Here is a 15016-nt window from a genome sequence, read left to right on the forward strand (position 1 = left end):
ACTTACCACAGCACAGATCACTATCTGGTTCCTATACTTCTGTGCAAAAGCAGCTCCGCTTCTGTGAACAAAAAGCTATGGTGACTTGACTCATTATTTACAGAACTATTCTAAAACCTCTCTGGCTACATTTTGAGGCACCTACATAATAAATTCAGAGGGACAGAAACAACCTGTAAATTTTAAATACCTTTGGATTCTCCTCAAAACTCCCTTCACTGCTAAGATTCTCACCTGTAACTATCTACCACAACATATGAAACAGTCAGATATAAGTTCCTTCTATTTCATTTTACTAATCAATTTTCCTTTTACGAATATAAACCCTCTCCTTCCTTTTTTAAATATGTATCTTGAATCTATTCCAAGGACCTATTGATCTCATTCTCATAGGAAATCAAAGTTCTCTACCTGTGTCCTTTCCCCTAGTTCAATTATCAGGATTATAAGGTACCAAGCAATATTCATCAATGTGCAAGTTGAAAAATACTGTTAAAAGACACAGCCCCTGCCATCGGTTTACAATTGACCTTTAATGTGTGTTAATATTTCTTGATCCCAGTCTGAATTTTGTAACATTTGTAGAGAACTTCTTAAACGGACCTCCAAACTTTATGTAAAATCCAACATAACCATGTAAAACGGCCTTCTTCATCCTGACCTGGCAAAACTTCAATAACCCATTAAGGCCTTGCTCAGTTATAACCCTCTCCATGAAAACATTTCTGGAACCCTAGAAGCAGAACCATTTTTTTTTTCCTGTGGTCTTCTAGAACACCTCACTATAGCCTTCATAAACCAAATGCTATGTTGTAATTAACTATATATTCATCACATCCCATTGAGTCCTAGATGCAAGTGACTGTAAGGACAAAAAAATTCTGCTAATAAAATTATGACATGTCTTTGACTATAAGATGCATTTCAATTTCAAAGATGTTAAAATGTTAAAAAAAAAAAGTACGTCTTAGAAGCAAAGAAATAAAATACAGTATGTCTCTGCAACAGATAATATATTCTGTGAGAGCAGCAAACATGTCTTACTTCATCTTCAATTCCTGAATGCCTGTTACTATACTTGGTATGGAGTAGAAAAAAAGAACCAGCAAAGCTGATGTTTTTGCCTAATCCCTTACCACTTATTTCAGGTCAACATTCTCAGTACTACAGGGAAGTTTGACAACCTGTTTTCTGTATTAAGCAAGTTCACTGCCAGTGTTTCTAAAGGCCACTGTGAATTCAACAACTAAATTACTCCAAAAATGTGTTTTTTTTAACTGACCTCCTGATTTTAACTGTTCCACATTTTTATCTATAGAGAAACACTTTAGTAGTATCATTTGCTTTGCCAATCTTTCCATTCAAAACCCTTCCATCCACTAGACTGTTTTTCAAACTTATTTTTATTTCTTCAAACAAAACGTTAGGAAGCAGTCCAATAAACACACAACTTCCCTGAAGCAGAGGTGGCAGGCTGCTCACTCGGGGTACTCTGAGCTACTCTCTGAGACCTACACTAAGGAGCACAGATGAGAAAACGCCACTTGCTGGGTTAGTGCTTCCACCTGAGGACTTCATGCTTTTTATCTCAAGCCTTGCTTAGCTCAAGACATCCTCTCTTCACCTCTCAGTCGTCAGTCTCAAATGTCCACTTTGCACAACAATTTTCAAGGCATGTTTCAAGTCTTCACCACAGAAAACCTTCCTTGTTGACTCCAATCCACTGATCTCAGCTGTCTCCAAATTCTTGTAACTTGTTTTCCATATCTCAAAGCCCAGTATTTAAGTATAAACTTTCACATGCAATTGTAGCTGCTCTGTAATTGTTTCACACATGTAAGCCTCACCTCCCCACATGAGCACCTTTTTAAGACAAGTGAGTACTTTCAGAGTCTAACACAGAGCATGCAGCAGACACTTAGCTCTTCTACAATGAATCACATTTTTTTTCACCTATAGATACACTTCTCTCCATCCTTAGCTGAACTTCAAAGGTTTCTGATAGTCCATTTATACAACCTTCTCTTTTGTATCTGATATTTAACTCAAGCTAATATCCACATCTAAAACTACTCATTCTCCCACTGTATTTTCTCTTCCTTATGATTTTTTCTTTTTTACTTTAAGAATTTTCTTCGTTTACTTTTCTCTTTGTTTAAGAATATAGTATACATAATACATACGACATAAAAAACAGTGTTAAGTGACTCTATGTTATAGCTAAGGCTTCCAGGCAACAATAGGCTATTAGTAGTTAAGTTTGGGGGGAGTCAAAAGTTACATGCTAATTTTCAGCTATGTGATGGTCATCACCCTTAATCTCCACGCTGCTCAAGGGTCAACTGTACAATTTTCTTTAGAATATTCAAACCTTTTTTGTACATACTATGTCAAATGATCTTTGTAACTCTATGAGGTAAAAAGGGAATTAGTACCACTAACTTACAAATGAGAAAAGGACAAAACTCCAATTTTAACATGTTTGTCCAGGATGGATAAGCTTATGGGGAGCAGCACCTGAGCAAAAATTTAGGCGTTCTAAGTCCTAGTCCTGTTGTACTATAAATTTTAAAGTGTTTTACTGCAGCATTTACATCTTCTCAAGCAAGCTGTAAGCACCCAGCCCAGGCAATCACGTGCACCAGCATGGGAAGGGGGCCTCCTGCCACATGGTTTCCATTCTTACCTTCCCCTGACTGTGACCTAGTAACATTTAAATGAAATCCCCTCATGCCTTTTCTTGTGTACTCCATCCTGACCTCCCCCGGCCCAAAAAAGCATATGCCCATGGGTCCTCCCTCTCTGCTCCCCACCTGCTTAGCTGAGCCAGCTCCCTTGGCACTCCCTCTGATGCGATCCCCTCTCAGTGTACAGTGACAGTCTCTCTAGCATATGTGAGTATAATAAACTTTGTTTTTCCTCTGCCTCTCCTGTTTCCTCTTTCAGCCACACCTAACTATCACCTAGAACACAAAATACCTGTCTTCTAGGCAGCCTCTCAGTACAGATGCCTGCAGTAGGAATAAACCTACTACTTGAACCATACCTCTCCGATAAAACAGATAGTCCCTATTCCTAACTTTACTACCATACCTAAGGAAAGGAGAACCTTCATACTCAGTTAATACGTTTTCTATTTAAACAGGTCTCAAGTCTCAAATGACTGTTTTTAAGCCTTTCTCCTTTTTATTTTAGCAATGGATTGTAGAATGCTGTGATTTTATTTTGATATGAAAATACTTCAACACACAGTGCCTAATGGGTTTAGTATTTTCTGCATAATTTTTTAAGAAACACCTACGTCCTGGATATTCTGAGCCAAAAAGTAAGAGATACTGGATCTGTTCACTTCATAGGGTAAATTAACAAATTCGAAGCTGTGAGTGCTTCCAGAGTTTGAACACTGTTAAGGATCCTAGATTTTCCAAACTCTCTCCAATTTCACTAAAGAAAAAGTAATCACATCATTCATACTAAACTGACAGTATCAGAAACATAACATGGTTCAAGACCTACTGAGATAAAATATCTTAACTACAAATCAATGTTGGACAATGAAATGTATGTTTAAAAATACTAATACTCTGGCACGACCAAATGAAAGTGCAAAGTGACATAGAAAAATAGCATCTAAGAATGCAGTTAAGTCTAACTGTGAAGAACAGAAATCTACTCTTATGAATTAAATTATACTTATTATTTAATAGAATTCACCTTAAATATACTCCCTCTATAGGAAGAAAAATTGTAAATGTGCCCCTTAACACCATCCCCAATCCCTAAATATTTGGTCAGTCATGTAAGTTTAACTAAGACAGAGACCTCTCACCATATGCTGGATGGAAATACCCAGAATAGGACCATATAATCAAATATTCATGGAATCTTCAATTTTAGATTAGGAGACTTACAGTTTACCTAATCAAACTTTCTATACAAGAAATTCTTCTATATTCTGCAGTGTCTCTGATAGATGGACATCTAGCATCTGAAACAGGAAAAGCACTACTCTGTGAAACAAACCCTTTCATTATTTTCAGCACTATTCCTTGTGTGTAATATACATATTCTATTGGTTTCCCAGGCCAAGCAAAACAGATTAAAAAAAAAAAAAGGCAGACAGTGGTCACACTTTCTCTTGTTTTAACAATTAAACCCCTCACTCTTAAGTTATTGCTAATGAAATGTTTTCCACACTCTGCATTCCAGGAATCTCTCTTGATATGCTTGTCAGTGTCTCACTTAAAATGTGCCACACCTAGCAATGAACACAATATTGCAAAAATGGTCTCACAAACACAAAGTAAAGGAGGAGCTTTACTCTACTTAGTTCATATTAAGCCAATAAATCCTAAATCACCTTCACATGTCCTGCTGCCAACCTAGGTTTTTCATCTTGTGGGTATACGATTTTCCCTACCCCTTTAAACAGAGGATCTATTGTATTTATCTTGCTAATTCTGACCCAGCATTCCAAAGTATTAGGATCACTTCAAATCTCAAGTCTATCCCCATCATAATTATTAACAAAGTCTCCCAGCTTTGCCTCATCTATTAAATAGGTCATTTTCACTATAGTATTTGTAAAAAATATTCAACAGGACTGTATCAATGATAGAACCTTATGTAACACCAATGACTTCTACTAAAGTAGACAGTCATTTTTCACATAACTGAGCAACCAGGTATGAATGAGCCTTTAAAGAAATCATGACTATCAACGCTGGAATCAAAATACATTGTGGTGCTATTATTTCTTTTCTATACACCTCTGGACACCCTAGAGGAAGAATATATAAACATACTTTCTTAGTGAACCCATAAGAGTTCCCAGTGATCCCTGAAATCTTTTTTAAATGCTCAGAAACCAACTGCTGGATAATCCACTCAGGGACTTTGTTAAAGATGTTATCAAATTCATCTGTCTGCAATAGAGATTGTTTTCAAAAAGTGAGGTATTTAGTTCATGCTCATTTTTTCCATGTTGCATAACTTTTAAGTTATGTATACCAGCTTGAAACTGAATTTGAAAGTTCCTTCTGACCCAAGGATGTCATCTATCTGGATCATTCTGACATCCAAAAAGCAACTAAATGTCCCTTATCTCCTTACTTACCTTGGGCAAATAATCTCAGTGAGTTACAAGTCTAGTCATTTCAGCTGGAAGTGCATTTTCCTTACTGGTTAACAGAAGCATAATGGAGCATCTCCGTCTTTTCTTCATATTGCACCATTTTGCTCAAGCAGTGTCTTTTGCTGTGATCTGAAACCTTACTTATTTTAAAAGCCTACTTTATTATAGTTTCTGCTTTCCTGACATTATTATTTTTTTTTAGATTTTATTTATTTATTTGACAGAGATCACAAGTAGGCAGAGAGTCAGGCAGAGAGGAGAGAGAGAGAGAGAGGGGAGGAAGCAGGCCCCCTGCTGAGCAGGGAGCCCAATGTGGGGCTCGAACCCAGGACCCTGGGATCATAACCTGAGCTGAAGGCAGAGGCTTAACCCACTGAGCCACCCAGGTGCCCCTTTCCTGACATTATTCTTAAAATGTCAAGCTGCTCTTTGTTTTCATTCTTAATCCTATGTCCTTCCTTCTACCTTCCACATATAGTATTTTAAAATGTCAGTTTAACACAGAGCTCTCCATGCAGCCACAACAGTTTCTATTCACCATTTAACTACTTTTAGTCATAATTGTCTGTCAGTGCCACAGAATGTTAGGACTAGAACAAACTTTAACTACATATAGTCAACATTTCTGTTTCCAACCTTTATGGGATATAAGGACATATCAGACACAAAAGGATAAAAAATAGCTTTTACCTGTGAACTCATCCTTCTACCTTATGTCTCCTGAACAAAAACCTCAGGATCACAGATGACTTTAAATCATGGTTCTACCACTTACTGGAGGGCAAATTTTCTCAAAGAAATTAAAGTTCATGAGGCTATCTGTAAAACAGGCACAGTAAGACCATCTTACAAAGATATTGTGGGTTTTAATGAGATAATATAAAATACCTATCTTAGCACCTAACACACTCTAAGGTAAATAATAAATGTTTGCTTTCTTCCTCCACAAGTCTCATTTAAAAAAAAAAAAAAAAAGCCATTTCCAAATATAGTTTGGGACAAGATTCAGTATCTGGAGAGCCTGAGGATGTGCTTACCTACATATAGAATTTACTAATCTCATTAGTTCTGAATTTGCTCTTTCAAGAAAGGACGAAATAATACCACTAAGACTCCACCATTAAGCTCAGTAACAAGGAGATCTAGGGAATTGTGCCTTTACCAACACTATATCCAAATTACTAAAGCTGAATATCCAGTGACAACAGACACAGTCCACCTGGAAAAGACAAAGTCAAGATACTCTCTGGTCCCTAAACTTCAACTACATTTACTTGTTTACTAGCAAAAGACTGGTTAACAAAGCCAGCAATATAGCAGAAAGACAACTGGAGCAGCAGTCAAGATTCTAGTCGTCACTCTGCCAAAAAGTACAAGAAATTGAACTTTTCTGGGCTTCAGTTTCTTCATTTCTAAAATACCATTAAGGAATGAGGGAGGGGAAGAGACACTCAATTACCTTTAAATTATATTAGTTAACTACAATTTCATTAAGTTCTTATCTCACCACAAACATACATAAGCAATCTGTGATTCAACAGGCTTCCCTTTGCCACAATCTGCTCATTCATTAGGTAGCAAACTGACAGGCTTTATGAATAGCCAATCTTAAAACTAAGAGTACAGAAGAGCCCATCCATACCCCCTCAATTATTACTATGTCATCCCCAAGTACTTCATGTAGTGCTGTAGAACCTCTGATCCGTATTTCTGCTCTTACTTAATAAGAGAAAAATAAAATACAAAATTCCTTTATAAAGAGACTTTAGCAGCGATACCAAAAGGCTACAACTGGTGAGCAGTAAACTCAACGATACTTTCAAACTAAAATTCTGTCATCCTGTAAATCTATGTTATTTAAGAATGCACATAAGAATGTACAGCGCTTTCCCCCATCTTCCTTCTTTTTTTTTCCCCATCTTCCTTCTTAATCAAGCTTCCTTCTTTTTCCTCTTCAACTTGCTTTTATGTGCGTTCCAATATCCTTAAGTATTACTTATTATATTGTTCCCTGATTCAGATTCAAAAAACATAATTAAAACTCTTATTTTCCTCTGCACCTCTCTCTATCCTGAAATCCTTCTCAAAGGTGCCCTTCTAAAAATTAATGTAGCTTTACAATGGATATGTTTTCATCTTCTGTGAAAAATTTAAAAATTGGTAATGATATTGTTACATCATCAACAAATGTTACGTGCCATACATCATCTAATGGGTAAAACCAACTTGTTAATTCAGAATCTAAATTACTTAGGGTACAAGATACAAGTTCTCCATAACAAATTCCATATGTAACAAACAGTGCTATAAGATTTTAAAGAAATAAAATTATAAGAGCACACCTGACTTTTTTTAAAAACAGAAGTAACAACCAAAGGAGGTATTTGTATCGTTACAAACACAAACACACATATATGTTTATGTACCTGTATATATGTACAACACATGTATGTTATTTTAAGATGCCTACTAAGAAAACCCAAATTAACATATATAGCTAAGAAAAATCATATTAGTACTAAAATTCTAGCCAATTTCTACTTTTAGTAGCTCTGTAAAAGTCTGGTGTAAGAAGCTGATTCTACTAAATTGTTAGGTTTCTAAATTAAATACAAATGTCAATTATTTTCTTTGGCCCCCATTTTCTTTTGTTTGGCCCCCATTTTCCCTAATTATGAAGAATTGGCTTTCCTTTCCTGATTGTGCTACATCCCCAGGTTTCATACTTTAAATCCCCCAAAATGAAGGTTAGATAGTCAAGTTTGTCAAGGGCCAGCAACATATTTGAGTTTGAACTTCCTCTGCATAGGAATTAGCCTAAAAATGTGAACTGCCACTGAAATGGAAAAAAAAAAAGAAAGAAAGAAAAGAAAGAAATATCCATCCATCAACCAAAAGCATGATCTGTCACGACAGATGACAATTAAAGCCAAAACCAAATCAAATCCTCAGTCAGTGCAAGTTAATTACAGATTTAGGTATCAATGGTCCCTACATGTTCTAATTCTTTAACTAAGGAGATATAACTCCTTAAGTTCGTTTTATTTAGGGCTCGTTAGCTACCCGAGTACACTGTGCAAACAGGTAGTTCTTTTAGAGCAAAAATCTTTCATCAATTAAAACAAAGGATGTTCTTAAACCAGCAGTATGATGTTACCTTTGTTCTTAAAAAGGGAATTCTGCTTTTCCTTCAGTCACAGTCAAACTCATAATCGCAGTAAGGAATAAACCCTAAGTATGTAGGGGGAGCATGTACTTAGTTCCTACTACAATTCCAACTAATTAAATGCTAGATACTCAGCCTGGAAGTCAGAATTCTGAGAGGAGACCAAATCACAAAAACACATTATGTGGAATTCATTATCAAGGAAAGAGACTCCCCCTAGGTTGTCACTAACATTCTCATTTCATAAAATCAAGTATGAAGCTCCTTAGCTTCAAGAACTGGTTTCATTTGATTACCATATAAAATTGTTTTTCCTGTCCATATCATCCAGACCCTTCCCGTATCTCTTGAAGAGTGACATGAGGATGCATGATAACTTACAGCCCACTGTTATTGAGCTAGTCATTACATTCTCTCAAAGTCAGCTATTAATAATTTTTTTTCAAGTCTGGTTAATGGTTGTCATAACTATTTAAAGCAAAAATCTTCCATTAAACAAAATTAAATAATATCATTTGGGGGAAGGAATAGACACATAAAATAATCAAAAAGTACCAAAAGGTGGGGACATAAAGTAAAAGCTCAGAACTTCCAGGGCTCATTTATAAAAGAGATATATGGACATTTATTGCTCATTCTCCCTCTTCTAGAGAGAGTAAAGTACCTGGTATCCCACTCTTAATGTCTGAAAAACTCAAAGCCAAAAGAAATTAATGAAAATAGAGCCATTTAATCAGCTTCATTAAAACCACTCCAAGGGCACTGCTCCCAATTCCAAACTGCTATCTTCTCCATCACCTTCTACACCTTACTCAGCAAACAAACATTTGTCAAACACCTACTATACTAAACAGTAAGGTAAAAATCTATGAGCAACTAGGACCAGATTAATTGCATTGACTTGTAGAAGTTAGTACAATTCTGGTCTTTATAACATGGCTATCTTCTTAAAATGACTGAGCATACCTATTAGAACATAAACTCTTTAACATCAACCAAATTTAAAATCTTTGGTTTCAGGAGAAAAAAAAAATCAACTAGGTAAAGTTTAAATCTCCTGAAATACTCGGTAACACCCAAATAATTTAAACTTCTTAAATAAAAAAATAAAAAAATATTAGCTCTGAAAATGAAGACTAAACATACCTATTGGGAGTGCGCAGCATGTGGCTAGTCAATATATGCTTGTGAAATAATAACTCTTAAGTTCTCTTTGCCATCAAAAATCCATTCTATGAGGCACACATGAACTAGCTCCAACACCCATCTGCTGCCATATTTTGCTTTAGGTTTCACTACTGATGTCCAGATCCTTGGTTCTCAAATTTCAGTGAGATTTAGAATGACCTGGAAAGTTTGTGTGAAAAGCAAATTCCTTGACCACACCCCCAAAAGTTACAGGTCCAGAAAGTGGATCCTGCCTTCCTAACAATGCATCATTCAAGTAAATCTGAGTTAGGTAGTCAGAAAACCACATTCCTATCAATGACTTACCCTCACAATGGTTAAGGGGGGAAACTCTGGGTTGTAACTGATACCAATTACAGTACAGAAAAATTAACTATTCCTAACCTAAATTACAAATTATTCAATTCTCTTAATCATAATTCACAAATGCGTAAAGGGCAAATCAAAAATATAAGTGAAATAACTTTTGGTAATGCAAACTGTCATCCAACCAAACAAAAACAGACATTTTTCATTAATACTTAATATACTGTCAATTTTTAGGAAAAGAGAATGAACAAAGCAAGCTATGGATTGTAATCCAGAGAAATACTTCTAAAATTGTGCTGCAATAGCTTTAGGGGGAAAAGCACCACACACAAAATACTTTGATTAGGTTACTGTTTTAGCAATACAGAAGCCACTAATCACATGCGGCTATTTAAATTAAAATTAAATAAATTTAAAAGTCAGTTCCTCAGTTCCAGGAGCCACATTTTAAATGCTCAGTAGCTGCACGTGGCTAGTGGCTAACACACTGGATAAGATATACAACACTTCAACATCACAGAAAAGTCTACTGGATAGATCTAGTTTAGAGGCAATGGGCATCTAAATAAAACACATAATCTCTGTTCTTCGTTATCAGAGAACTCTATCTGGCAACATCCAATTATAAATATATACATCTACTCAATTATAAATATATACATCTATTTTTGATGGCAAAGAGAACTTATATACTCTGTATATAAATATATACATCAGGTATTAACTACAAAACAAAAGCCCTTGCATAGTTCTTCTGAAACTTGTTTCAAGAAAGGTCATTAAAAGTTATGTGTTTATTCATTTCAGATTATCAAAATAAAAATATTTGATTAAACATATCTGACAGTATCAAAGGCGCTAAAACCACAACTAGGTTTTCACCGAACCAAAATCAGTAAAAAATGTTTAATTACTGAAAACAAAAGGTATTATTAGGTAAAATAAGACAAATCAAGAAAATTTAAAATACTTAGTAAGACTACTTTTCCAAATACTTCAGAAATGACTTCAAATGCATAACAAATAACTCCTTTATAATTGGTTTTAAAATGACCTTACTACAATTAATTCGAATTAGCCACATTCTACTATTTTCATTTTTAATTGCTTTTCAACAGCTTCACACTAAAAATACCGATAAATAATATAACCACCATAAGATTTAAGTATAATTTTATATGTGAATAATTATTCAAAAATCCTGAGAAAATCCTGGTTTTAGCAGAAAAGCAGATATAAAAATTAATCAATTTGTAACTTAACAATTGTATCTCAAAACTGCATGAACATCTACTTTTAAAGAACACTGTATAATAAAACCCAAAAGCACGAACAACAAGATACTGAAGCAGAACTTCCAATTTAAGAAAAAGTTAGCCTTTTTACCAAGTAGAATTAAAACTTCAACAGATTTACAACTGTACACTAATTCAGCTTTAAACCTACTTTCCTTTAAAGAAGATGTAAACGTCATTTTCATTAGAGTTCTTTCTGAAGAGTTCAAGTGTATTCAAATATAATCTCTAAATTACACAAGATAATTATGACTCTAATTAGGAAGTTTTGCTCCATGGAAGAATAAATTTATAAAAAAGTGTCTAGCAAATTTCACACGTAAAACCTTGTATTAAAACGTACAGATGTGAATGGGTCACACTGATGGCAAAAGTTATGGCAATTAATATTCCAGTGATTTTAGATTTCTTACGATGTTTACTTCAGAGGTCTATATCAAACCTAAGAGTTAGCAAAGAAAAAGTTTAACTAATTGTTATTAAAAACTGCATGAAAGAATGTTATAGAGAAAAGACAGCAGTAGCTTACCTGCAACACTAGTGATTGTAACTGGAACTCCTTGCACTTGAACACCTGCAGCACCCAGGTTGGCAACACTCACTGTCTGAAGGTTAGGCACTGATGCAAGCTGGGCAGTATTCAAAGTTATTGGGGCACCAGCAACAGCCACAGGAGCAATCTGAGCAAGAGTTGTGCCACCACTTGAAGACACTGGGGTGATGGTTAATTGTTGGGATAACCCAGCATTCTGAACTTGCAAATTTGAAAGACTCTGAATATTCTGAACCTGTACAGTTTGCCAACTGATTTGCCCTGAAGGTGTTAAAGTTGGAGCCCTGATAAGCACCTGAGTCGGATTTACTGCTTGAAGTTGAACATTCTGCAAAGGCTGCTGCTGGATGGTCTGAATTGTCTGCCCTGACTGAAGTTGAAATGACTGCGGTGGAATAGCCTGAATGATCTGCTGCTGAGGCTGTTGGATCTGGATCTGCTGTAAGATAGGCTGGCCTACAATTTGCACCTGCTGAAGAGAATTTGATTGATCCTGTGTATTCTGTATTCCATTAGACTGAAGCTGACTGGAGCTCTGCGCTTCAGACTCAGTAGCAGCAGGTGTTTGAGATTCTTCAATAGTGCGCTCAGAACTACTGGCTGATGTGCTTGCATACTGGCCCGTGTCTGCTGAGCTCACTAACGTGTCACTGCTCGTCAGAGATGTTGAAGCAGTGGTTGTGCAGGTAGTGGAGGAGGAGGGAGATTCCGGCATAGTACTGGCAGAAGCAGTGGTGGTGGTGGGTGTGGAAACTAACTGACTCCCATTGGAAGTCCCACTATCAGTAGTAGTAGCAGGCTGGCCAACCTGTCCAGTCCCTCCTCCGGCAGTCACGTTGTTTATCACTGGCAAAGCCAACGTCACACCTCCAATGTTAATTGGTAGGGTTGTTACAACTTGAGCCTGAGTACCAGGAAGGGTCTGTAATTGCAGTGGTATTGAAACACCAGGTCTAATTTGGACTGGAACGGTCTGATTTGCCAGGTTTTGAGCAAGAATATTCCCAGAAGCTGTCCTGTTAGCAGCTGTGAGTATAGCTTGATTATTACCTGCAGAAATGAGCTGAATTTGACCCTGCAAATCCTGTAGAGATGAACTACTAGTTGGATTGATTTGAATTTGCTGGCCTTCCACAGTCTGAAGTTGTGGAATCACTTGGTACTGCACACTACCGCTTGGATTTTGTACTTGTATGACTTGAAATTGACCAGGGGTGGAAGAATTACCTGATTTAGTTTTTGTAGGAGATGCACTCCCGTTATTACTGCTGGAAGAACTAGATGAACTAGAAGCTGGCTGAGAAACGTTATTTTCTTTTGAAGCAGAAGGAGTGGAGGCAACAAGTTGCCAAGTGTTTCCAGCAAGTTGTGTTGTTACCAGTTCTAGCTGTTGTGGTTGATTTTGAAGTTGCACCAATCCTTGGCTTGGATCTATAATTATTTGTTGTTGTCCAGTTGCTTGATTTTCACCAGGAGTCCCTATTTTGCTGCAAGTAGCTGCCAGTAAAGCCAGAGGAGAGGGCTGAGAGTCCTACCCAAAAATGAGATGGTAAAGGAGAGGGGGGAAAAAAAAGTGGGCGGATTTAGTGGAGCTAGTAGTTGGAAGGGGGTTTATTTATTTATTTATTTAGACAGCTCTATGTTTTAGAACTTAGGAAGTGACAGAAATCAAAAAGAAATAGTAACAAAAGCAGTAAGACAAGAATAAGGACGCAGATACTGTAATATAAAGTTCAAATAAAAGGAAATTTCTAACAAACTTTCTTCAAGTATATTCCCATAAATTCAAAATGCCCTTGGGAAAATACACACCCTTTTCTACTAGTCTGAGTTCCTGGTGTAATTTTAATCAACGTTATCCCTCAAACGTGTGAAATCTTATGAATTTACAATTTAACTTCCTCACTCTCAGAAAGATGCTTTGAGTGGATGAACATTTGTATTCTGTTCTTCAGTTCTGGGCAATTAAAGGACATAACTCCCTCTCTCCCCTAACGTTTCGTGATGAATTTTTTTTATATGTTTGCTTTTACCTGAGAGCCTGAGGTTTTGGGTTTTTTATTGTTATTCTCTGGCTCAGAGGTTTTCCCTCCTTCTGTAGCCATCGCCGCTGCTGCTGCCGCTGCCGCCGCCGCCTCCTCCTCCTCCTCCTTCTTCTGATCTGCAACAAACCCCCCCCCCCGCGGCCAACGACAACAGGTTATTAGGATTATTATTATTCGTCTTCCCCCCCACTCCTCTCCCCCTCCCCCTGAACATTAATCTCCATAAACCCGCGATCCACGCACACCGGCAGGGGGTGGGGGAGAAGGAGGGAAGGGAGGAGGGGGATACCACAAAACGTGGTTTGAAACCCGACCCATCCGCTCCAGAGCAACACCCAGAAGGTTGTTCTCTCTCAGACATTAAGACAAAACACAACCCTCCTTCCCACCCCCTGATACCCTCCCTTCCTCTCCTCCTCCCCTTAAAGCATCTCAGCGGCCCCGGGGGAGGGGGGAGAACCGAGCAGGGTCTAGGGAAGGAGGGAGGGAGGGAGGCGGTGAAGGAGACCGAGGGGGGTGGAGAATACGTACCGCTCATCCCGCATTAACAGGACAAACCCTCAGACGGAGACACAGGGATAGAGGTGGGTGGGGGTGGGGGCGAGGCGGGAGGAGAGGCCGGTCCCGCCCGCCCGCGGTGGCTCGGAGGAGGCTGTAGCTGGCACAGGCTCTGCCTCTTTTTCCGCGAATGGCCGCCGCTGGGCTGTGGCGTAGCAGCTCCTCTCTCCGCCCGAGCCCGGCTGACTCGCCCTTGATTGACAGCGGCGGCGCGCGGCGCGGGCGGCGGCGCGGGCCGGGGGCGGGGCCAGGGCGGTGCGAGCCCGGCCGACTCCCCACCCCCCTCGGCCTCTCTCCGCCGGAGCCGCCGACTCTCCACCCCTTCCCCCAGCGGATTGGCCGCCGACCTGCCGGGGGCCGGGGCGCTGGGGCCGCCTCCTCTCCACCCCCTTTCTCGGGGTTATCGTTTCAGCCGCTTTTCTTTTCCTCCCTTGGATTCTCCGGTGCTCTTTCTCTCGGCGTTCTAGCTCCGGCTCGCTGCCGGTAGGCCCTCCATACAGCCAAACTTGTTGTCTCAGGATATCCCGCCCCCTACTCATTTCCCAGCGCCCTCCCCTCAAAAACCGGCTCCAGCATCCTCGGAATTGCCACTAAAGAAAAAAGGAGGGCTGTCGCTCAAGGGAAGCGAGTGGGTCGGATGAGGGGGCGTGCGGACCACCGACGACTCGCCGTGCCGGGTGAACTGCCTGCTGCCCCTGCGCAGGGAGCATGGCTTTCCTGAGGCGCATCCGGACCCGGGCGCCCTTTTTCCCTGGCTTGCTCCCCATT

The 15016-nt window shown here is 38.7% G+C and overlaps 1 protein-coding gene across 4 annotated transcripts in view; it reads right to left on the minus strand.

The window, feature by feature from the left end:
• SP4 (Sp4 transcription factor) overlaps window positions 1-14422 on the minus strand; it is an 86422-nt gene extending 72000 nt beyond the window's left edge. Inside the window, exons 1-3 of one of the 4 annotated variants that reach the window (XM_032304693.1) lie at window positions 14222-14421; window positions 13679-13801; window positions 11622-13176 (exon numbers count right to left, since the gene is read on the minus strand). In XM_032304693.1, the coding sequence (XP_032160584.1) occupies window positions 11622-13176; window positions 13679-13750 (1627 nt within the window). In that variant the 5' untranslated portion in view covers window positions 13751-13801; window positions 14222-14421. Of the gene's footprint in view, window positions 1-11621; window positions 13177-13678; window positions 13807-14221 lie in introns of all 4 variants that reach the window. The other 3 variants (XM_032304692.1, XM_032304694.1, XM_032304695.1) reach the window with 3 other exon arrangements.
• Window positions 14423-15016: the final 594 nt, after the last annotated feature.

This window comes from Mustela erminea, chromosome 11 (genome assembly GCF_009829155.1).
Source record: "Mustela erminea isolate mMusErm1 chromosome 11, mMusErm1.Pri, whole genome shotgun sequence".
Classification (NCBI taxonomy): domain Eukaryota; kingdom Metazoa; phylum Chordata; class Mammalia; order Carnivora; family Mustelidae; genus Mustela; species Mustela erminea.